General features: G+C 36.9%; 1 protein-coding gene and 1 long non-coding RNA gene across 5 annotated transcripts in view; both read right to left on the reverse strand.

Annotated features, from left to right (window-relative positions):
* Nucleotides 1-5929, reverse strand: part of LOC139963538 (uncharacterized) — a 30949-nt gene extending 25020 nt beyond the window's left edge. For all 4 annotated transcript variants that reach the window (XR_011791595.1, XM_071964398.1, XM_071964386.1 and 1 more), the window contains exons 1-2: nt 5778-5929; nt 4219-4299 (exon numbers count right to left, since the gene is read on the reverse strand). Coding sequence is in view for 3 of the 4 variants with exons in the window: in XM_071964398.1 (XP_071820499.1) it covers nt 4219-4299; nt 5778-5823 (127 nt within the window). In the remaining variant the exon portion in view is untranslated. The remainder of the gene's footprint in view (nt 1-4218; nt 4300-5777) is intronic.
* Nucleotides 5930-8155: 2226 nt separating this feature from the next.
* Nucleotides 8156-23995, reverse strand: LOC139963557 (uncharacterized). The gene is made up of 3 exons (XR_011791597.1): nt 20950-23995; nt 12849-12935; nt 8156-8399 (listed from the first exon to the last, which is right to left on the reverse strand). It is a non-coding gene; the product is annotated as an uncharacterized lncRNA (long non-coding RNA).
* Between the last annotated feature and the right edge of the window lie 2979 nt (nt 23996-26974).

The raw sequence follows: 26974 nt of genomic DNA on the forward strand, positions 1-26974 counted from the left end.
TAATGGTAGCCAAACGTTAACGTAAACTTAACAGCAGCTCTTTTTTCCTTTTTTCTTTTTGATGTCAGGTACTTCGTCGACTTTCATCGGCGAGCACTCAAAAGTCTACAGTGGGCTATAACCAGTCCCAATAATTGTTAGATGGGTCCATACATATGACAGATGTAGTAGACAGTCTTTAGGAATTATTATCAATTCCTTTTCTATCTTTAGTACAGACTGGTTCTTTTTCCTCTTTTTCTTTTTATGATCACCATTTTATCGCTAAATTTAATACTTCAAAGTTTCCACGACAAAGGAAAATAAGGAAACGACAAATTTAATAGATGAAATATATTTTATGTTTATTTTGTAGAGCTATCAAACCCAATTTACGTAAACGCTCCAAAGAGATCTGGCATCAAGGACAGAAACAGCAAGAAAAGAAAAAAATATTAACCTTAAAAAATCATGTGTTTAAATCATAAAAAATGCGCATTGCAATAAAAACTAAATTATTCATTTCCGTTTTTGCACTTGGAACACATCTTATTGTAGATGTTACTCCTCTTTGATTATAGAAACTATTTATCTCTGTTTGATCACAACATTTACTTGATTGCTGTTGCTAATGGCAACTCATATCCTTCCCACCCCTTCCTTTTCCCAGCCCATCCATCCTCTACCAAAATTTCATCCAGTCAAGATCTGTTGTATTATGTTCCGTACACAGAGTAATGGAAAAAACGACACTTACTTCAATCCGCAGTTTTTTTTTAACGCAAACTATTATCTGCAAATTTTATCTATTTTAGAGCAAAAAAAAACAAAACAAATATTCCCACAAACGGAAAAAGTGCTGGCATATAATGTCCTCTGAAATATCGCAAACACAGACACGATTGTGTCCATTAATATCTTGATGTATTATTCACCTCTTACCTGTGTGTGTAGGTCCTTTATCGTCTCACTAAAAAAACATATTACTGAACATTGAAAAAAAGGAACAGAGTTAATTAGAGTTAGCTCCAAACAAGTAATATATATATATAAAAGATTTCACCACCAATAACATGACATCCCAATGAAAACAGAGTACAAAATGGAAGATTATTAGAATATTCATACTCTAAGAGAGGGGAGGGGGGTGAAGTAGGAAATGGGGGGGGGAAATGGGTAGGAGGGAAGGCAGTAAAGGCACTCTTGCGAAGGTTTCCCTTGTGACTTAAAACTATTTTTTATCGTCACTTAATCTTCCATTTTGCATTCTCTGCTATCAGAATTAATCACACAGTAAACAAAGTGACATGAAATCATCAGCAGCCCCAAACATGCTGTTAATTGCAACGACAGGGTTAATACAAAACAGAAATCAAAGGATGTAACACCGCAAGCAAACAGACCACAGCAGAGCAACAAAAGAATACAATATAGCAACATAAATTAGAAAAGAGATAAACATATATTTCTGATGGTATCCCATTCAACTCTCCTACCAAAATATGACATGTGCACACACAGTCATGTTGAAACCATCCCTCTATCCCCCAGCCCCCCCCCCCACATCTACCATTCATATATTATCACCCTCCCTGTGTATTTATCTTCCCCTCCAACTTCAAATCAAAGCATTAGCATTAGGTCTTCATAATTCATGCATATTTATGAGTATAAGTGATTATAAATACACCAAGCAGCAGATGGGGAAAAAAAGGATGCATGCTTCCACATATACAGCTATATATACAACAAAGCTATGGTGTAGTCCAAGGGTGGTTAGAAATGAAAAAATGCCGTTAAGATATAATAATCAAAGAGATACACGGTTCATTAATATAGCAGAACGAAATGCAATTTCATAATCATTATCTTTTTCATAACAGTAATACTTGACAAACTAATTGACAATTCCTTCTCACATCACAAACATTATGATTCAAACTAATTCCATTTTTCAAAATGAAGCTAAGAGATAAGAAGGGTAATGTAAAGAGAAAACATGAAAAACAAACAAAATACACACAAATTGGCTGCCTTTTGTTTTTGTAATCAAGCAGAATTAATCGTTCTCAGCTTCTCTTAATACCACAGTCAACAGCTTTAGTTTCAACCAGTAAGCACACCTCCTGATATTTCACCTTATTTGAAAACTTCTGACAAATTTTTGGGCAGTTTATTTCTTTCTCCTTTGGGATGATTTCTGACATTTTTCTTACTTACTTACACGTCCATATAAAATTGAATTTATGTAGCAATGCATCTTTTGAATATCTATTCTGTGTGAATAATCTGTAGTAAAATGAATACATATTTATAGTTTAACATCTATTCTGAGTTGGCAACTTCTTCATTACTCGATTCTATATTAAATTTGAGAGTGCATCATTTTATTTTGCTTATTTAAAACATTCAAACATAAGGGATTAAATAAACTTCCTTGCTATCTATAATTTTGATTTTCTTTTGAATCTTTGTCTTGTCATTCATTAAATCAGAAAAAATATAAACACAATCACAATTGAAATGATTTCTCTATAAATTATGGAGATTTTTTATATTTCAGATTTTGTTTTTGTACTTTTTATGTTGATTCCTATTTTTTCTTATTTGTTCTATCACTCTTCATATTTCAAAGTTTTAAGCATTGATTTCAAATAACAAAATTTATAAAGGGCACAACAGCATTAAGGTTCAAGTTAAACAATTCCTATCCAATTACAAACACTACAAAATGAAATATATATTGTTTTTAAATCGCTTCTATATCAAGTAGGACTGTAGTCCCTTTTTCCCTAGCTGTGTATTTTCTTGTCAACTACACTTTGAACTATTTCTAGTTCAAAAGTAAACTAACATTAAATTAAAACAAGTTCTCTCCATGGTACCATAACTATCAATTTACCACAACAAAACTTGTAAGTACATTTTAAGTTTGCATAAGATCAATCAGTGTAGAAAATAATTAAAAAATGAGTTATCTTGAAATGATACACATATTAAGTAATCCTGCCATTGAAAGCTTAACAACCATGATAAAAGAAAAATTGGCATAGAAATTTGGATTGGAAGTTTGAAAAACACTGGCTTTATCTACTTCAAGATGTAAATTGAAAGTAACAAATTTAAAGGTAATCGTTTGAAAGACATAAAAATCATGGCAGGAATAAATGTCAAGGATTCTCCTTTATCTACTTATTTTGATAATTTTTTAATTTGGTCTAACTCTATCGATTCACTACATCTTTCCAATAGCTGCTGTTTTTAATTTAAGTCCAAGTTTTTCTAATAACTCAAATCAGGACTAAAGTGAATGCGTATGTTTTCGTCACTACGTCATGACTTCATTTCGCAGTCGATTAAAATTAATTAAAAGGACAATCGGACCTATCTGTGCTACAGCCATGCAAGTCTTTATGTAGATATGGTACTAACTCAAAGTCGATTTAATATCTTTAACATTTTGTTGAAGAACCATTTGCCCTCTAGATTGATCATTTTTGGAAATATGTTTACTTTTCAGACCTTTTTTGATAATTTTAGGGTGGCATGTAACGCTTAAGTTTTTCACCATTGTGACTTGTAATAGTATTTTGTTTACCTCTGGTGGACAATTTCAACATAAAATTTAGAATATTCAGATATTTTGAAGACAACTGTGTCAAAAAATGCAATTTTTATCTATGAAGTTATGAATGTCTGTATTATTTTACTGTACTTCAGGACAACTCATTAAGTTACTTCCTATTTAATAAAATGTCATTTCACAAACAAATCAGAATTTAAAAGAGAAAAAGAGGTATTTGATTTTGTGGAGACATTTGTCCCCTCTGGTATACACAGTACAACAATGGGTTCATATTTAACCTCTTGTCGGATGTCTACATATGTTTAACACAGGACTAATAGAGTGATGTTATTTATAAAGCAACTAATATCAGTCCTGGACTCTGCAACTATATGGTGTGTGAACTAGTTTTCAGCTCTGCTTTTAGATTAAAACAAAATTTTATGCTATGGTTTACGATTCATGATGATGGCTACTACCCGATTTTCCCTCAAACACAGTCAAGGTTGAATTTCGTTTCAGCAGGGTAGAATAATTCCTGATAATTTTAGAGATTCTAGAAGGAAATGGTGATGGAGGGGCTGGCTTTTCGCGCTCATAGTGCTGTCTCTGTACTGTGCGAGGGCTAGGCATTTCCTCGTCCTCGGTGTAAGGGTTAGAAGGATCAAGCTTACTTTTAATGAAACTGGACGCTGTCGATTTGAGGTGGTGGTGAGGCTTTCTTCCGCTGTAATCTCGAATCTCAATATTTGCCTCTGTTGTGGAGGAAATGCAAAAAGATTATTTAATATGAGGTATCATCAATTAGAATATTGTATGTTCAATCCATGGCCAGTCTAGATTACCTTTGTCTTCAAAATTGTTAGTACAAAAACCAACCAAAAAGGAACATTTCAATATAAATATGAGAGGAAACTTAATTTAACTTAATATCTCAATGCAAGGTACAGAAACAGCGACATTTGGCAGGTTTGTCTGAAGTCACATCTGTTTAAAGTAAGTTGCCTTTTAGTATTACATTCTTTGCATTTCTTTGTATTCTGAACTATGGATAGATTGTGAATAACATCTGCTGTATCATCGTCACCACCACCACCACCAACATCACCACCATCATCATCATTATCATGCATCATCATCACCATGCATAATCATCATCACCATCACAGTCCTCGTCATCACCACCACCATCACCACCATCATCATCATCATCACCATCATCATCACCATCACCCTCATCATCATCACCACCACCAGCACCCTCATCATCATCATCACAACCACCACCATCATCACCATCACTATGCATCACCACCATCAACATGCATCATCACTACCACCATCATCATCATCACCATCATCACCATCATCATCACCAGCACCCTCATCATCATCACCACCATCATCATCACAACCACCACCATCATCACCATCACTATGCATCACCACCATCACTATGCATCACCACCATCACTATGCATCACCACCATCAACATGCATCACCACCATCAACATGCATCATCACTACCATCATCATCATCATCACCATCATCATCATCATCATACATTATCATGCATTATCATGCATTTAGTGGTCTTCATCCACTTTTCATCTCTTTACTCAGTAATTCATTGTCTATGTACATATTGTGAGACAATTTTTATTGGACACTTTTTTCTTGTATATACATGTTAGTGCTTTTTTATCCATGGTTATTGCCTTTTGTGTGCTATTTTACTTTTTATCATTCAGTCATTTGCTTCTTTTGCTGTGTGTTTGACTTGTATTCTTTATGTATTTTTTCACCTTTTTATTTGTAAAGCGCCCTGAGACTTCTGTTACGGGCGCTTAATAAGAACTGTTTATTATTGTTATTCCATGATCATAACTACATGGCAGCAAGGCAACTTACTCTGGTTCTTGCTGCATTCTAACCAGAACCCCATTTATAACAGGTTAGAATTCACTTGTACACTCACTTTAAACACACTTTAAACACACAATACACTCACTTTAACTCACTTTAAACACACAATACACTCACTTTAAACTTTAGCAAATAAAAGCTACATGCAACAATTTATGTGTGCAAATGAATCCATTCAGTGCACTTAAATCCAATAATTCATAACACATATAAATATTTCCATCCCAATGTAACAAACCGTAAGTATTATTGTATGATAAACCTAAAAGTTATTTTGAGTGATAATAAAGAAAAGGAATATTTACCACACTCTGATATCAACAGCTGCATGATAGCTTCCTTGTTATGCATAGCAGCAATATGTAGAGCAGTGTAGCCCTGGAATATAAAAGTGAAGTTACAGTGAACTTAAACATGTTCAATCATTCAACATATTAATAATAATAATAATAAAAATAATAATAATAATAAATTGATTAAGTTTCCAAAAACTTGCATACACCCTGTAGCTACAACAATGAGAAGAATGACACCCAAGCCACTTGTAAACACCATCTTATAGAGTACACAATGTTCTCCCAGCTGGAGATTATCTCACAGAATGATGACCCCTACTTTAAGATTAAAAGAATCTTAATATACTGATACAGCTAATAATCAGTTTAATATAGAAATAAGACCATCGTTGGATTATAAGAAAATACTGTATAGAATTGAATAGTTATGTGTGTAGGACTTGCAATAGGTTGTTTGAAGTTAGCAAATGACTCACAACCTATGATTTTTAAAATCCAGTACTCCAATCTAACTTCATTTCTTGTATATTTGTTATTTCATTAAAATTTAGGCCATTTATCAGACAACCCTTCATAACCTCATTTATCGATGCATCTTTCAAACTTTCAAGCTTTAATTCCACATTTTTTTCATGTTACTAAACTTTCTTCTTCTCCTGTTCAAGCATAGCGTATATATACTTTCAAGCCTATATATGATAATACTTTCTTAAGCCATAGCTCATCCTTAATACAGTAGTTTAATTCCAGGATAATTATCATTATTTTCACTGATCAGTTCATATTTTGTCTGCATTTTTTATTATTTTATTTTATTTTTATTGTTCTTCAAGGTTACATACCATACTCTTTCCTTACTCAAATTTTGTAATAAACTTTTTTTCAAACAAGTGCACACACACACATGCTAACGCAATGCATAACACATTTCATACAAGTCCCAGACACCTGAAAGGATATTTAATTATAACAGTGATTGTTTTGATCTTGTTTGCAGACTTACACTTCCCATGCACATTTAACCTGTCTTCGTATTTGAGTTTTTGCCAGTTCTGCCAGGAGGAGGAGGTCAATGATATTTCCTAGGTTTCAGTTTTTAATTCCTGTTACCTTCAAAAGTATCTTCCTCCAAAGGCTTATAATAAAAGTGCTCAAGATTACTTATTAAAGGCAAATTAAATATTAAACACACAGGTGCTTTCGAACTGTCTCTGCTAATGTTCTTTGATAAAATAAACCTAATATTCTTTTGCTTAACACCATGAAACAATTTTCTCCATCCAAGTTGATCAGTATCGGAGGGAGGGAGAAAACGTTAGCTTTTCTGGGTTTTGAAGGACATTTCATGTGAAAATTGACAAGAACCAATAATTTTACAAATCATTGACGTGTCTTGGGAATCAGGCACTGCAAAGTGCAAAGCCTCTCCAAAGACTAACGGTCCGCCTCTCGAACCCAAGTAACCCTAAAGGTAGAAATCTCTGAGGAGGAGAGATATTAGGGAGGTGTTGAAGTGTGTGAGTGCAAACAGCTAACGTAAATTGCTTTGAGAGATCTTGTTCCAAGAGGCATCAGCTCTATATGTGCCACTGAGATTTCATTTTTCGCTTTGTAAATGAGATCCAACGAATTAACACAGAAAAAGTTACTTTTGTTATTCCATTAAAAGGAGAATCATGAATGAGCTGAGCGGTAGTGGGAGATGGAGGTCAAAGCTGTCCATAAAGGTCTTCATATTTTAGACAACTTTGTTTTGGAGCGAATAATGTTCGGTTAATTTATTAGAGAGTGATAAGTGAGGAGGAGAATATTTTCGTTGAAACAAACGTCCAGATGGAACTGGGGTAAGTGGTCTTATGCAGACAGCAGACAGTCACCTTGTGTTACCACTTTGACTTGGTATTGATGGGACGTTCATTAACTTTCATTGGTCTTTTCGAATTAAAACACCATGATTGGCGGTGGATTTTGATGTTTTAAAAAAGGAAAAAGAGGCGAAAATATGAACTGCACATTGTAAGAGTTTAAAATGAAATCTCATTACTTTTTGATACCATGGAAATATACATTGACAGCTTGCTAAAACTACAATATCCGTTTGTAGCAGTGTGGACCAATAAATGGTAAGGTGACACTGCACTTTGTTTTATAAACAGACACAATGTGTAAATGTATATAAATTCCATTAATTATTGCAGATACTAACACAAATTTTGCAGAAAGTGAGATTATTTGCCCTGAGGTTCATTGAAGTCTGAGAGATATGATGAACCTGCAGAGACATCTACTGGAAAAAAAAATGTTTTTGTTGCCAGATAGGAAAAATAAGTCATTTTTTGGAGTTTGTCTTATTGTCTACTTTAGTCCAATAATTCCATCTATCGGTGATATTGCTTGGCATCTATCGGTAATTCCGAGTATCCTTTCCAGCTGGGAGATTTGATCTTAATTATGAGACTTCTGTCGCACAAAGTTAATAGTGGACCACAGTGAGGTTTCTGTCACCATTACATGTAACTTGCGAGATGACGCTATTCAAGAACAGTGCCAAAATATATCTGAAAAAAGCTAAGAGGAAGGATTTAACAGGTCCTACCAGAAATTTAAAAAAAAACATTTACTTACCCCTTGCTGCATTTCCAGTTACATCAAAAGAAATTTAAAAGAAAAGAGAGAAAAAAAATATGATAAAATGAAAAAACTGACAGAATAACTACTCATTCCTAAAGTTTCATAAGACTGCTAGGAACTAAAGAAGACAAACCGACTTCACAAAATTGTCCCACCTCACCCCTGTGCTCCCCCCTCCCCCAGCTCTGCCTCCAAAAAATACACACTTCACTTCCTACCAACAATTCTGACATCTTGAATTTAAAGAGCCAATTTAAAATATAACCCCACAACAAAACCTTTCAACCACCTACACCACCAACAATTTACCTTCCGTTGACATCTGGTATCTTTTCTAACACCATCCAGAAACGCCCTGACTAAACTTCAAGCAGTCACACGCCCACACATCCAACCATATGCTGTCAACAAACTGAGTATCTTGTCCATAATCACCAACAAATGTACCTTCAACCAACATCAAACCAACAAATCCAACTATTAACCTTTTATTAGCAAACCTTACTATCTTGCCAATAACCACCCACAAGCCTCATTTACATACCTTTAGCCAACTATGAACCCAAACAACCCACCATTTGCCCATGTATCAACACACCTGATATCTCATAACCACCCACATACACTTTAGTACCTTCATCTATCCACACACCCACACATATCACCATTTGACTTCAGTCATCTGTGTAACCACCCACAAGCACTATTAGTACCTTCATCTATCCACACACCCACACATATCACCATTTTACTTCAGTCATCTGTGTAACCACCCACAAGCACTATTAGTACCTTCATCTATCCACACACCCACACATATCACCATTTGACTTCAGTCATCTGTGTAACCACCCACAAACACTATTAGTACCTTCATCTATCCACACACCCACACATATCACCATTTGACTTCAGTCATCTGTGTAACCACCCACAAGCACTATTAGGACCTTCATCTATCCACACACCCACACATATCACCATTTGACTTCAGTCATCTGTGTAACCACCCACAAACACTATTAGTACCTTCATCTATCCAACACACCCACATATCACCATTTTACTTCAGTCATCTGTGTAACCAGGGAGCTGCTACTCTAGCAGCTCCCTGGCATAACCACCCACAAACACTATTAGTACCTTCATCTATCCACACACCCACACATATCACCATTTTACATCAGTCATCTGTGTAACCACCCACAAACACCATAAGTACCTTCATCTATCCACACATCTCACGATGTGCCCTCTATCAATGCACCTTTTATCTCCTAACCACCCACAAACACTATTAGTACCTTCATCTATCCACACACCCACACATATCACCATTTGACTTCAGTCATCTGTGTAACCACCCACAAGCACTATTAGTACCTTCATCTATCCACACACCCACACATATCACCATTTGACTTCAGTCATCTGTGTAACCACCCACAAGCACTATTAGTACCTTCATTTATCCACACACCCACACATATCACCAGTTTACTTCAGTCATCTGTGTAACCACCCACAAGCACTATTAGTACCTTCATCTATCCACACAACCACACATATCACCATTTTACTTCAGTCATCTGTGTAACCACCCACAAGCACTATTAGTACCTTCATCTATCCACACACCCACACATATCACCATTTGACTTCAGTCATCTGTGTAATCACCCACAAGCACTATTAGTACCTTCATTTATCCACACACCCACACATATCACCATTTTACTTCAGTCATCTGTGTAACCACCCACAAGCACTATTAGTACCTTCATCTATCCACACACCCACACATATCACCATTTTACTTTCCAGTCATCTGTGTAACCACCCACAAGCACTATTAGTACCTTCATCTATCCACACACCCACACATATCACCATTTGACTTCAGTCATCTGTGTAACCACCCACAAGCACTATTAGTACCTTCATTTATCCACACACCCACACATATCACCATTTGACTTCAGTCATCTGTGTAACCACCCACAAGCACTATTAGTACCTTCATCTATCCACACACCCACACATATCACCATTTTACTTCAGTCATCTGTGTAACCACAACAAACACCATAAGTACCTTCATCTATCCAAACATCTCAAGATGTGCCCTCTATAAACACACCTTTTATCTCATAACCACCCACAAGCACTATTAGTAGCTTCATCTATCCACACACCCACACATATCACCATTTGACTTCAGTCATCTGTGTAACCACCCACAAGCACTATTAGTACCTTCATCTATCCACACACCCACACATATCACCATTTGACTTCAGTCATCTGTGTAACCACCCACAAGCACTATTAGTACCTTTATTTATCCACGCACCCACACATATCACCATTTTACTTCAGTCATCTGTGTAACCAGGGAGCTGCTACTCTAGCAGCTCCCTGGCATAACCACCCACAAACACTATTAGTACCTTCATCTATCCACACAACCACACATATCACCATTTGACTTCAGTCATCTGTGTAACCACCCACAAACACTATTAGTACCTTCATCTATCCAACACACCCACACATATCACCATTTGACTTCAGTCATCTGTGTAACTACCCACAAACACTATTAGTACCTTCATCTATCCAACACACCCACATATCACCATTTTACTTCAGTCATCTGTGTAACCAGGGAGCTGCTACTCTAGCAGCTCCCTGGCATAACCACCCACAAACACTATTAGTACCTTCATCTATCCACACACCCACACATATCACCATTTTACATCAGTCATCTGTGTAACCACCCACAAACACCATAAGTACCTTCATCTATCCACACATCTCATGATGTGCCCTCTATCAATGCACCTTTTATCTCATAACCACCCACAAGCACTATTAGTACCTTCATCTATCCACACACCCACACATATCACCATTCTACTTCAGTCATCTACCTCCTCTTCATTTGCTCTGCCGCCTTTATCCACAATCAAATCCAATCACTTGCATTTAGTATCAACCTTTGAATCTCTGTCCTGGTATCCAATGCAACTTATCTTAAACTCTGAGAGGTAAATGATCTTACTAAGCTGTCCATAAAAAATTTACAGTGATGCCACCAAACGGTATTCACAATACATCAAACAGATTAGATTTCATAGAAATTCAATCATTTTAAACCGATGTGGTAAAGGAAGCTTTATGCATTTGGTCCGCGAACCTTTCAATCATCACTCAAAATACGATTGCTGTATGATGATCAAACTATTATAGGCAACCCATAGATTTGCTTATTACTGAATAATGGTTAAAGAGCTATGACACTAACTAATGGAGTAAGTTGATTCGATTCTCAACAATGGGTAGCTTTTTCATGTTATGATTAATCATACGTAGAAAGCAAAACTGGAAAACTGTAAAATTGTTTGCTTTTGCTTAAATATTGGGAATGAAAACTTTGGCTAGTGAAAGCTGGCATGCTAGACAATTTATGAGAGGTTTGAATCAAAGATTGTTGACAAACTAATCAAGATCAGTTCCCAAAAGCTGATTTTTAGGCTGATCAGGCTAAAGTTTGTAGTAGTAGGCTAGAGGCTTTACATTCAATCCAGGGTTTATCAAATGGTTTTCATGCTGATCAAATGGAAGGTGGGAGGCTGACTATCAAGATCTTGCCTCAGATGTAATTTTCATGCCTGGGCTCTCGAGATCAGAGTCTAACTTTTCTTGGGTTATTTCATACCAGGCATACAGTATCGGGTCTTCTTTTATGGAGAAATTCACCAATTTTTTGCTTCCAACTAAGCATGGTCTTCATTGTGTAGTTCATCACAACGGCTCACTGTCTGAAAACAAATCTTGGGAGGTGATATTCGTGTTGGGTCTTTTCCCAATTTGATGTTTATAATTTGATAAGGAAAATTTGGAAGAAATGGTACAACCACGAAGTTATGATAACATTTATGGTGTTCTATCTATCGGTAGAGAAGGAAGTAATTTGGAATTATGTGTTTTCAAGTTTATAATGGATATGTATAAAATGGGTTTCTAAGTAGCTGGTTGTATTTCATTACCATATTCCAGCTACAATTCACTCAAATAACAGGTGAACTCTATTATCTCCAAGTTTACACAAAAATAGCCAGAACAATTGATGTCAATCAGGAATTTAGCCAATAGACCTATACGCAATGTAGGTTAGGCAAAGGCACTTGTTACATGAAACCTACAAAGCCTTAGGTCTATCACTAATATCATCATTTGTTTTGAAAAGTAACACAATATGTCAATCTTCTAGCTACCTGTTGAGATGTTTATTGTCGACAAAATATGAAAATATAATTTCTGATATTCGAGGCTATTTGAAGACAAGAGTGGTTACAAACTGCAGATGCAACCTGCAGAGGCCGGAAATGTCCAGATTTGCAAGTAACTTTGATAAAATGTTTTGGGAGATGCCAAACTTACCGTTCTCATGTTAACATCTACACCACCCTTGACTGCCATTCTTATCATCTCTTTCTTGCCAAGTTTAGCTCCCCAATGCATCACAGTCTAAATAAAAAGAAAAGATGATGTTATGATCAAACCAGCAACAATTCAATGACAGCTTTATATGTACATAGATATATATCTATATATATATATGTATCATTGAAATTGTAGTGAGTTGGAAAATCCAGAAGAGTGAAAAAACTTCCAGCCTCCACTGAACCTAGGTCTCCCGCTATACAGTATATGCGGAAACCCTGACCACTAGGCTATGGACATTGATTGTATGTCCAGAGGTTCGATACCGTTATGGAAGGACAGAATACATATCATATCATATCATAGTATCACATTTCTAAAGAAAAGATTAGCGACATAAGTCTATAGTAAATCATGGATCATTGTATAAGTTCACATTTCCAAGTTATTATTCAGAAAATCAAGATACTGAAAATTCCAGTCTTCAATATCTCAATGATGGATGATGAAGCAAATAAAGCTGTTGGACTGATCATTTTCTACATTGCAAAATAATGAAAACAAGAGACAAAGGGACAGTAAAGGCTATTACATGAAAATTGCAAATTAATGGAAACATCGTAATTAATGGTCTCTGGTTAAAGTTAAACAACAACAAGTGAAAAACCCACGGTAAAGAAACCTGTCAAAAGCAAATAAATAAACATCAACAAGTAAGTGACTAAGGGTTCTAACTACCTGTAATTTAACCCCATAGAAACCGTACAGCCCTACACAACAATGTAAAATAATGTAAGAAAGATACGAACGGATAGGAGAGACAAAAATGTGACTACCAACATTCAAAATAGCGAAGCCTCCTACATAATGGTGAATGACTAACGCTAACAACTACAAGTTCAAATATAATGTAAGGAAGAACCTCAGGGAAAAACAGCAACATGTGAAAATCACAAAGAATGTTGCAGGACTCCTACCCTGTACGACCCCAATGGAAAGGCCAGCCTCGCCTCGCAGCTGTGTGCCACCCGCAAAGGATACAAGCCCCAAACCCTCCAGAAAGAAAAAGGATATTCATTCGAAACTTCTTGAACACAACTTTAACTTCCAAAGGACTCCAACTAACCACAAAAAGTGTAGATAGGAACCAGATAGTGTCCCTCCCAAAAGAGGAAAACTTTAGCACTGAAAGACACGTGTGTCCTAACTAATAGGCTGGCATAGAAGGAAGGAAGATCAATAGAGGGGTAGTGCCCCCTGTACCAACAGCTTTGCCAGAAATACATAAGTTAATAGGAGGTAAGTATCAGAGTGAAATAGACTTGAGAGTTTGCTACTTCAGTTCTAGACATTAATGAGTTCTTCACAGAATACAGTGCAGGGTGACATGTCTGTAGAGTAACACAATTTTCTAACCTTTGACCTATGTACCCATGTAGAGTAAGTTAGTACACTTGCCACCATTCAGTAAATTAACACAAATATTTGGCCATTACTGGTTGTACCCTCTTTAAAGTGACTCCAACTAAAATCTAGAGTAGAATTTGAATTACTGACAAGTGGGCTTGCGATTGGAGCTGGTTAGGATGGAGAAGAAGTCACATAGTAATCTGTCCAACCCTCCCTTCCCCACCCCCTCCCAACCCTTCCTTCCCCCTCCCCCTCCTGCCTCCCCTTCCCACGAATCCCTCGATCCTCATACCATCAACCTTCTCTCCTCCTGCAGTTCATAACCACTTCTTTAAAAGCTCTCAAATACTACTACATTTATCATTTCTCTTGATGCACTTTTCAATCAGTTACACTAAACATGGTAGGTAAGGTGGCTAAGTCAGATCTTATGTCCCTGCTCCACTTGCCAGTGATGATGAGACTAATACATTCAATAAACTCGCAGAGTAATTACCACAGACCACAAATGGAACTGCCAACTGTGACTCTAATTATAACACTAAATCATTCCATTTACAACAGTAAAAAAAACAAAAAAAAGGGGGGGAACCTAAACTTACAACTGTTTCCTTGAATTTTTGATATCATATTGAATTCATGTTTTCTCTTTTTCTAATGTATTATCAAAGATTTACATTAACAACATAAATAAATTTTTTGATGGATTCGCTCGATTGGCAGTGGTATACAGAGACTGTCTGTCTGCGTAGCTAATTGGCCTAATTTCAGGCAGAGTTTTTCGTCACTGGCAAGCAGGACCAAAATGCTTCCATAACACACTGGGGACTGATAGGTCACACAAAATTTATAGCAGCAAAAACAAAATGACTTTTCCCACTGTTTTTATCATTCTCAAAGATCAGTGTGTTTTTCTGTTGCAGTTTATAGAAATGTTTCAACAATGTCAAGTGGTCTAGGAGTCCCAATGGGGGGTAAAACCCATAATGACTGTGCCTTACACTGCCCGTATTGTTACAAAGAAGTTAAAACGTTGTCTAAGTGGTAACCAGAGGTTGATGCACTTTCCCTCTTTAATTGTCCACCCATAAAACAAGGGTTCTTGGCCTTCCTTACAAACAAGGGGAGGAATGAGAACATTGGCAGCATAACGACCATGACACCTGTTTTACCGCTGTTCAAAATCCAAACTGTGAGCTTTGCAATTTGGGAGTCGTTAATAGAACGTTGGTAATTCCAATCATACAACAGGCTTGCATGGGGGGGTTAATGCCGACACCTAAACAGATTTCTTTTCCTCCCATGGCTGGTCTATCGTAACTCATCGGGGAAAAATAACGGGGAAAAAAGAAAATAGTACCAGCCAAAGGCAAGGAAACGGGTCTTTGTTTCATAAAAGTCACGTAATAAATAGGGTAGTGAACTGGGGCCTAGCTTACAATTAATTAACCTTTGTTCTTTCTTACTAACATCACATCCTTTGTCTATCACAATAACATATAAAAACAAAACAAAGAGTTGGAGAAGTTTGCCCTTTTCGAATTTAACTTTAAAAAAAAAAAAAATCACTTTTTGAAAATTTTTGATTGGCAGGTTAGATATTTCACAAAGTTTTTAATAATAACAGTATATCCCTTCTTTGGCATATTGCTTTAACCTTTTGGTCATGAAAGTACCACATGACAAAGTATATCGAAACATTAAGAATATGGTTCTGAAGGAAAGTTATTCTTCTTTATTTGTACTATTTTCGGACCTCCTTGCTTCACATCTCCACATCTGTGGAGGAAATGAACAACACTGACCGTCCAACACATATGAGCTATAAGTACCAGAATTGACACTGAAAGTAACAAAAATCCACAATCACCATAGCGAGCTATAAATAGAAAGCTATAAATAGAAAGCTATACATAGAAAGCTAAAGCTATAAATAGAAAGCTAACAGAATGAGTACCAAAGACTTTTGCGATTATTTAGAGACAGTTTTAGTATATCTAGGGGCAACCCTGTTTATTCTGAACATGTTTACCTTTTAAACTTCAAAAGAATGTTTTCAATTCATACCTTACAGATAAATTACACTTTCTTTTCATTCTGGGCTTAATTAAATGGAGACACAGCCATCCATTCAGTTTACACAGGGAGAGATACTGTCTTGTCTCAGAAACAGGATCTCGGAATTCATCTTAAATGTCTACCTAAACACTTGCAGTTAACCCCCCAACCCCCACCCCACCCCTCGATCCACCCAGCCACCCCACCCCTCGATCCACCCAGCCACCCCCATGACCCACTATCTTGCTTTTCCATATTTATAACCAACAAACAACTTGCCTATTACAGTATGAGATTGCCCAAAACTTTTGTCACACCATGGAGCTATTTCGTTCATAGCTCCATGGTCACACTTAGTAACAATGCCTTCACTAATATTAGTTCAACACTATGAGTTCTTAAAGTGCGCCCTCTGTTAGACTTCAAGTCATTGGCTTCTCGACTCTCATAAAACCTGTCAACCTTTCAGTCTGAAAGAAAATGATTGTACAGACAGGTTGTTTATCCTGTTTTGTGCTTTGGTTTGGAATAATTAAAGAAGTTCATGGATTCGCAGCTCTAGTAGTATAAAAAAAAAAAACTAAGAACTAGGGCACTGTGTTAATATCGTTGATTGACTTTTTTCTGTGAAATAAGTGATCAACCCTTTTTACATTTTGTTGCTACAAGGTACATGGACTATATTGTTTTTTAAGTAAAATTTACACCTCATCATGTATATTTTTGCACTCAGGTTTAAAGTTACTGGTGAGTTTGAAAACTTCATCTTTAGCACAAACATGATATCTAGAATAAAATGTCATATTGAAGCCAATGTATTGAACTGGAATAAGAAATGAAAATGGTGACAGTACTAATTGAATTAAACAATTTTTTTTTTTAATTAATGAATTTAACTTCCTTCTCTTTTTAATGTTGTTGAAAACTCATGGCAAGCAAATCGTCACAACTAATGTTTACAGACCCTATAACAGTAAAATTTTCAAAATTAACACTAATTAAAAAAAAAAAATCCACCATCATAATATCAGTCACTTTAATGTCTGTCTTTAGCGGACATCCTGAGTAAAGCAACCACACTCCATCCTTGAGACATCAAACAATTAGGTGTTTGGTGTCATTCATCATAAATTCATTGGGAATAATAAAAGATGATAAGTCTCTGAGGCTATTTTATTTCTAAAAATATTCTGTACATTTGCAACTTGATGTGATCCTTTAACTTGTGAAAACCAATCAAGGAACAAACTTCACCTTTAAGGTGTGTATGAAAATCTTCAGCTCTATTAAAAGCCTCTTAAAACCGATACGGACAAAATTACAGACCCTCAGGCAGAATCCTATCTCAAATAACGAATTGTTTGGTGGAAGATTAATTTAGGATTATTTTAGGTATAATGTGTTTGCACCCAGGTTTACGCTAGCCATGAAAACTTGTTGAACACAGTAATTATTTTCTTACTAATGAAATAACATTTTGCTTTCCCGTATGATTGGAAGGGGCTTACACAAATCTCCAATCCCGAGGGGGAATACAAGCCAACCAGTACACAAGCACAACAGTTACTGCACAGCTGTAACCTGCATACATGCATGTAGAATAAATGTTGTTTTAATGTTATCCTATAGCCTTTGCAATAATAAGCATAGCACCACCAAGAACTGGAGTAGTGAAAGCTTTTCAAGTTCCAGGGCCTTTAATAAGTGTCTGTGCTACAGAACTGAGAAACGTATGTCAGATACAGAAAGTTCAGTGATATGACCAAAATAATTAAAGTAACACAATCATGCATACTCGGTCAAACCTTAATACTGGTAATGAAACCTCCTAAAGCAACCACAAGAATCCATTATCTCGGATCTGTCGACTTCAGGAACTAAAATCCAGTACACTGGTCACCGATTGTCGGCATTTTCTAACCAGGAAGTTGATATTTCTCAGAAACCCATTCGTAGGTGGACATGAAAATGTCATAGCAACAGGAACAATGACTTTATATAATGTGACCTTGATATAATGTGGCCTTTATATAATGTGACTATATAATGTATCAGTTTCCTATATGTGATAATGACTATATGTTACCTCCTTGCTCACTGAGCAGACATGTTAAATGAAGCATTTAGTTTCATTGGTTAAGAAGGGCTGTACAGCAATGCAAAAGTCAAACCAAGTTGTCAGAAATGACCCAAAAAGCTACAAAAGCTAAAAGGTAAGATCAGTTACTATCAAAATTCCAATTGACACTTAACAGCCTCTTCTTTAAAAAATTGTTTCTTTCGCTGAGACAGACATTCGTTTTCGACTCATGTAATGATCAATGTCGAAAAATCATTTATAGGATCCAAAATATCCCGGAGCGTACTTTTCACAAATTTACAAAAGCTAAAATTGGGCATCAACAACTGAGAACAACCTACTTAGTTGTACACGACAGCAGTTGAACTTCCAAGTTCAAGGATATAGTTGTTTCCTCTAATGGAAGGTACACAAATTTACAAGAAAGGGTACCTGTACGGACATATCCATATCTCTTTAAAGTGTACCCTTATGGACATATATCCATATCCTTGCCCCCCTCTCTTCGTTCCCTCCTTCACCTCTCACTTTCCAAACCACCCACCCTTGTTTAAGTATTCCTAGTATTCCCCCCTCTTTCTCCACTCATTGATTATCACAACTAGTCACTCAAGAGAGACTGTAGAGAAAACATGTACAACCCAAAAAAAAGATAACAATTTACTTTGTATGACTGCAAACTCATGTCAGACTTGAAACTAAGTACAAGGTCCCAGCTGGAATTGTGGTCTTTTATCTATTTTTTTCCTCCTGAGAGGTCCTTGGGATTAACTTGTCATCCCTGTCAATCCACTGTTATCAGAAAGCCACCTGAAATCTTGTACTTGTAAAAACATAGCCGACCCCTCTCCTTTACTCTTGGTTTTAATCACTGCCAACAATCAACTGGACAGGACCCTCAGACGAGTACCCACCTGAGAGATGGTTATGTTACACAGCCTTGGGAGCAGCAGGGGCCCCAGCGACCTGCCTCTGAATCCCAGGAGGGGCGGGTATCACTCACAGGGCAAAAATTGGAAGTCTATTTTCCCAACAAGAAATCAATGTTATGATGAAATGTTTCCCCATCTATGCGAGGCAGAGATAAATGCGGTATAAAAACAGACACTATCAGAGGAGGGAACATTGCAAAATATTGGCCGATATCTGACGGTCCAAGGTGGTCAGTCCAATTACGGTGGTTGGTCGGGATTGACAAGTGATTGGTACCCGTCAATCAGATCTATCTATAAATGGTTCTGTCTATTCCAAGGTTATGTTCGTCATACATATATAGGAAATCTCTCCAGAAGTCAGATATCAACATGTATTATCATCGTGCAATCAAGGGTAAATAGGAAACAATACAAGATGGAGAAAAATGCCCTTCCATCATTGTCTTAGTATGGGTATGTTTGTGACCAAGTAATGGGAGCATTTCCATATGGGCATTTGCTGTAATATCTTTAGCTGAATTTGAAATATTAAAGTTGTTATGCCATATATCTGTTCCAAATACACAGCTGACAGTTTGAAACTGCATTTTGATTTGACTTCAACATGCTGTTTTGTATTCCATCGGATATTAAAATATGTAGCAAAGAAGGTCGTTAGCTTGACTAGTCTTGTATAGGTTTCATTTCAAACGAAAACATAAAAATGAAATTTGAAGAAATTCCCAATTTTGCCTGAAGAGTGTTTATTAGACTACCATGAAAAGTGTCTGGGTATTAAACAAATGGTGAGGGTCTGTTACTTGTTTTGGGTCTTCTTTTGGTGTGTTTTATCTTTTAAAGGGAAGAGTTTCCTTCACAGGAGGCCTAATTCATACCTAAAACCAAAAAAACCTAATAAACCTAGAAAACCTTAAAACCTAAAAAAAAAATCAGAATTTCTTTACAACTTTTGTACAAACTTTGATCAAAGTTTTTGTCTGAACAGTATTGATCCAGGCGATCGATATTCCACGACTGAGAGGTATGATCATGGAAGACGAGCCGTCGTCCAGGGAGCTTGGAGGAATCGACAAGAGGGAGCTTGGAGGAATCGACAAGAGGGAGCTTGGAGGAATCGACAAGGGGGAGCTTGGAGGAATCGACAGGGGGAGCTTGGAGGAATCGACAAGTGGTCCCTCTCACACTACTCACTGCTACATACACTCAAAGAAAGAAACATCTACAGAGCAAACCTTGAGCAGACCTTGCGCAGTCTGAGCTCACTTTAATATGTTCGCTGCCCTGTATGATTTTAAAGCATAATGTGAACTAAAGAGGCTCACGAAGCGAACTACAATCAGTTTGTACGTAGGTCTTCAATATGAAACGACGGTCTGCAGGTGATTAGCTGGAAATTATTCTCCAGCAAACTACCGACTAACAACCTTACTTGGAAGATCCTCAAACAAATGAAATAGAAAAACAACAATAGTCTTGAATCTATACCTTATAAATATGTCTATCTGAAATGTCAGCAAAAATGTTTCATATTAAAGGTGTAAAGACAGGTGGGGGGAGGAACAAAAAATCTTAAAGTAAATAAATTTGCAAAAATGTTGACTTTGATAATACTTACAAACTGTAGAGGGTGTGGTCAAGAGAAACGCAAATGGGTATCCAGTCAGTAAATAGCAGGTTCATGAAAAAGCAAGAGAAGAAGAAGATACATGAGTGAAAATCGATAAATTGGAGAATAGAAAATATGGAGACAATTTCATTACTGCAAAAAAATATATATATATATATAATTAACTTAAATATAATATTTTTTAATTTTCTTGGTATAATTCATGCTTTAATTTATTAAATATATAATTCTTTTGGTGAAACATTGGAGAGATTTGAAACAGAATGGCTTATTATTTACCATCAAGTATACTTCCCTTTAGGTTGCGGTAATGAATATATGGAATTAAAATATCTATTAGTATGAGCAAGGTTTGGTCAATATAGAATCTTGGGAGCACTTTGTCACAATGCAATTTTGATGAATTGCAAGTAACTTTTTGTGTTTGATTTCGGTCAAAAAAAATTTATACTGTTCTAGAATCCACTTACATTACTTTCGTGTCTAGACGTGTACAGGTTATGCAGGTCTTACTGTATTTCTGTAGAACAATATAACTATGAGCAGTGAAGGTATTATAACTACTTTGTATTTATCCTAAGACTAATTAAAAGTACAACAGTGTTCAGTTCTGACATACTATCAAAGCAATACGGTGACACTCTTAGAATTTAAGATAACATACAAATTTCTGTCCACGAAATGACAACAGAAGCAGCATGCACAGTTGTGACGCAGATCTTGTCACCACAATGGTAGTTATTGTTCATGTGTAATTAATCCAACACCCAACCCTGTTTATCTGTCATTCTTCAAATATGGCAAGTAAACAGCATCATGTAACCATATGCCCTCTATTATCAATTTGTAAATAGTTCTTTACAAATGCAAATAACACAAAAAAGATGAAATTTTCAGTGAGGAGGGGGAAAAAAAATCGTAATGGTTCCAAATTGAGCTATATAGATAGTAATTAAAATTTGTGAGCTTAATGTCCAGAGCTGTTAAAAAACTGAAATGATGACTCTCATAACAAAAGACACCTGCAAATTGGAAGGCCATAAAACCAACACACCTTTAGTTAACAGACAGTATAAATAGTATTTAATATAATATATCAAATAATCATAATAATCGTAACAATAACCTATTGCCGTCATACTAGAAAGAGATGAGTGGGGTGAAGGTACTAATGAACCTCTTGAACAGAGCTGAAAACATTACACTGCCATCACTGATAAACTGCTGGCCACATCCAATATTGACCCACATAATGAGCAGATTGAAAAATGATCTTTTTGTGGGTGTGGGGAGAGGGAGTAGACTGGGATCACATTGGGGATGGGGAGCAACAGAGTGAAAGAACAGGAATAGGAGGGATACCACATGCCCTTATCTGATTGGTTGAAAATTCTTTGTGTGAAGTACCATCCCAACTATCATAATAACTTAAATGGTGTGAAGACTCACTCACAAAGAAACGTCTAATGCCGGTAATCTGACCTAGTTTCGAATGAGGTAAAACAGAAGTGTTAGACACCACCATCGATCCCAGAAAATATGCACACAGCTTGCTACCTTCGGTAATTAGACACCAGTGTACAGTCAGTACATACAGCTGCGGTCAATACCCATAGCACAGTGTACGGTACAGCGATGGATATCTCAGGTCCAGCTAAAGATAACAAGGGTATCACTTTTTATTACTGTCTGCATTTTGTAGCAGAAAACTTCACTTGCAAGCAAAGGAAAGTTAACATTTTCAGAGCGGGGCACGTGGTTTGGGGCAAGTCTTCAATGCCTTTAAGCCGATATTGACATATGTAAACCAAGAGGAACTCGATCCCTAAGTGTATGAGATTCCTATACTATTTGAACATACTGTAGCGTATGCATGTTATTTGCCTCATAACTTTTATGGAAAGTTTAAATTGTAGCTATCGCGATTACCTTTTGTTTTAATGTCCCAGCCATTCTAACTGGTTGCATATAGCCAATTACTGAATGTTGGAGAATTTTGCAAAAAATCTTGTTTCTCACAAACCAAAGTTTACAAGTGAAAGGTTAGTAGGTTCATACTTCATGACTCTCACGGGTGGGTGTATTAAGTAGTTTTCCAGGGGAAAGGTCAGAGATGCACACGAGATCAGATCTGATTTCATACAATGAGTTTAAGTACACACTTAAGACCACCTTAAATAAAGTTCTCTCTTACACGGAGATGGCCCCTCCTTTCCTTAAGGAATATTGACATATCGTGAAAGGCTTCCCGAGATTTATAAATAACACAAGAATGGATTTTCCCCTCAATCTGAATGGGATTTTAACTCCCCTCTTAGATGGCCTAAGCCACTTCTCTAATCATAATTCAGTAGATTTGGGGTTTTCAGAGACACTTGACTGAACATGACACCGAGGAATATGAATAGCTTCCTTTCCTTTGTGGCTACCCGACCAGAGTGGCAGTTGACTCCAGCCGTGTTTGTACAAGCACCGCGCTCTAGTATATTAGTCCACACCGTGCTGTTTACTCTCGGCTTCAGGGGCCCGAGTACTGCTTGTTTCCTTTGAATGAACCCTGCTAAATCCATGTTTCAAAAGGCCGCAAATGATTACTCTAGACTGAGAGTCATCCATCTTGTGGATAAATTACCACTGAGGTAGTTAGTAACTCTGACCACTCTTGACACATCAACGTAAAAACCACCGACAAAGTCAATTTTGAGTCAACTTTCGATGCGGTCAGAGCGACACGTTCTGAGTGGAGAAGCAAATTTACCGAAATATTTACCTTAAAATATCTACCCAAAAAAAAAACATAATAAAACAAAATAGTTTATTCTGGATTCAATGACAGATTGACAGCCAAGATCGATAATTTCGGGCATAATTGGAAACAAAAACTACTTACAATCAGTTTGATATAGCTGGAAAAAAAACTTTATTTTCAGTTGACTTTTTTAGATATGTTGCACAATACCACCACAGGACAAAAAAAAAACTTTTTGTTAGTATCTAGACCATTGTGACTACATCAATGGGAGAGGCTAATGAACTTCCCATCCTCCCCCCACCCCATTCTCTCTCCCCCCATCCCCATTCTCCCTCCCACCCCATTCTACCTCCCCTTCGTTGTTCCATGAAGTGACTCAGCCAGGTTCCATCTTCAGGAGTTGAATTTCATCTTCCGGATACAATCACGTGCAAACGTCAAAATTCGAATCTTATTTTCCACATTTTTTTACTTTCTCTAAAGTTGTAATTTGAAATTAACATGAAAAGTTGAGCATTTAATGGCCTCTCTTAAACTTTTTGGATTAAAATAATTTCAAAATTGACCTAAACCAAGACCAACCTATATCTAATTCGTAAGTATAGTGTTCTGATGGAAGCAACGCAAATGTATTATATCCTGTTGAATCTTTGAAACAAAACTGCAAAACCATCAAGTAAACAGACTTTAAACAAGTCCAGACCGATCACCACTACACCCAAACACTCCACTTGACCCACTTTTGTAATTGCACAACCTCCTTAAATAATTATAGCATTTATAAATTAATTTGCGACTACAAAGTGGCTTCTTCCTCCCATTGTTGTTCGCACTTGGATGGTTTAAATCAACATTAACTTGGTCAGGAAAGAGCTTACAATTTGACTTGCAAGTTACTTGTATAAACAGCTATAAACTCCTGTAATTCAATAACCAAAAATCTATTGTCACATAACAATAACTGCGAGATCTTTGCTAATTACATTAGAGGTCAGAAAATATACCTCATGCCATCTTCATCTCTCAACCAAAGTTTTCTTATCAATTCTTCTGGTATTTTTTTTTTCTCTCTTTTTTGTATTTATATTTATAAAAGAAATAGGAGATAACTTTCCAAATTCATTTCTTTTCTCAAGTAGAGTAATTGCATTAACAAGATTATGTGGTTAAAATTGCATCTCAACTCTATTTGTTCTATGGCTACCGAGAATTAGACATAGTTTTGGCGTCACTCAAAAAACAGTTACTGCCATTGTCAGAAGTAGATCTGCTGGGCAATTCAATAAGCTATCCTATTGAAGGTCACACCACGAAACAAAACTCTAATAGTTTCTTGACTTTAAATTCTTCACACATGAGCAGAGCCCATTTATGACTGGCAGAGTCTATAAAAGACTTTTACATTATTATATAGATCTATTTCATTTTTAAAATCTTTTAAGATTTATTTGATTATTGTTTAAAGATTTTTGGACAAAATTAGAAAAGGGGGCAAGAAACATCAAAAACTGATAAAGAAACACTTAAGATGGATAAGATGTTGAAAAAATAAAGAAAGGTTTACATGAAACAAAACAGAAGGAATATGGTGACATGCATGGGTATAAATCTGATTCTAATGGTCGATTCCTTTGAGAGCATTTATTTAAAAAAAAAAAAAAAAAGGCAATGCACTGCAACAAACTAATAGCATTTATCAGTTTTTCCTATATAACCATGTTTCATACATTACAATGGGAAGGGGCGGTATAGAGATAGATACTAGGATTGGGAGGGGGCAGGGGAAGGGTAGAAAAGGATGGACCAGGATTGGAGTGTGCTGAGAAAACCAAGGATTGGTGGGATTAAGGCAGGACAATGGTGGGGCAGGGTATGACTACGAGACCAGGGGTTAATGGGAGAGTGGGGCTGATATAGCGAAGGATTATGTAGACTATGGCTGGGTGGAGCAGGACTGGGCTAGTATAGGGTTACATAGGACAGGATTGGGTTATGACAGGACAATTGATGATACTATTTAGTTTGTATTTGTAGATACGTTGAATATCTATCGTTGAATAATCGTTTCCAAAAGTTAAAAGGATGGTAGGGCCGGAGAACGGACAGACAGTCACAAGAGACCAACGTTTGTTCTTTGTATTTGTAAATGTAAAATGAAATAAAACTGTTAGCAAACTGCTTATCCACTAGAGAGCCTGTGTAATAGAATGTGTAAAAGTAAGTTGGCCTGACGTTTCGATCCTAGCAGGATCTTCTTCAGAGGCTAAATGACAAGTTACAGTAACAGAGGGGACAAAAACACGCACAGAATACAGACAGGTTAATGAGCACGGTGAACACAATGAGATGGATGAAAGGGGATTAAAAGTAGAAAGCAACAGGAGAAGAGGAGAGGAAGGAGATAAACTGTGGAGGGACAAAGAGAGGATTAAAGGCACAGGGTAAGGAATAAACTGGAGAGGGACAAAGACAGAAAGGTGTGAAGAAAAATGGAGGGGAAGAGAGCTGTAAGAGGAAGAGTGAAGGGGGGGGGGGAAGGGAGAAAGGGGAGAAGGAGTAGGGAACAGAGGAAAGTTAGTCATGTCCTTCCTGAATGTTCAGCCCATGAGGTTGAATGGTACGAAGGCGTTGCATCCAGAGCCTCTCTCTGCTGATACGTACTAGGTCAGGACGGCTACCTAAGGATTCAATCCCCTGTAGGGACATGTCGTTAATGGTATGGTTGGGAAGGTTAAAATGTTCTCCAACTGGGGTCTCAGTCTTCATGGTGTTGACTGTGGATCTGTGACCATAGAATCGCTTCTTGAGGGTGGTTTTGGTTTCGCCAACATACTGGATGCCGCAAACTCTACAAGAGATCAGATAGATGACATTGGTGGTAGTGCAAGTGATGTGACCCTTAGTCTTGTGTGTGAGTTGCATGCTGTGGCTGGTGATGGAATTGGATTCAACAATGTGGTGGCTGCAGACGATGCATCTCGAAGTACGATCACATTTGAAGGTACCATGCTGAATGGGTGTGGGGTTAGAAGTTAGAGGTGGAACAGCAGCACGTACAAGAAGGTCTCGTAGGTTGCGTGGTCGTCTGTAGGCGATGATGGGTTTTTCAGGGACGGCTCGTTGGAGTCTATCTGAAGTGAGGAGAATGTTGTGGTTGTTAGAGGTGATTTTCTGAAGGGGAGGAAGATTTGGGTGGAAAGTAACAACGAGGGGCAGCTTGTTGTCGCAATCTCGTCCCTTTTTGTCCTTCACTGCCAAAGT

Source organism: Apostichopus japonicus, chromosome 3, assembly GCF_037975245.1.
Source record: "Apostichopus japonicus isolate 1M-3 chromosome 3, ASM3797524v1, whole genome shotgun sequence".
Classification (NCBI taxonomy): domain Eukaryota; kingdom Metazoa; phylum Echinodermata; class Holothuroidea; order Aspidochirotida; family Stichopodidae; genus Apostichopus; species Apostichopus japonicus.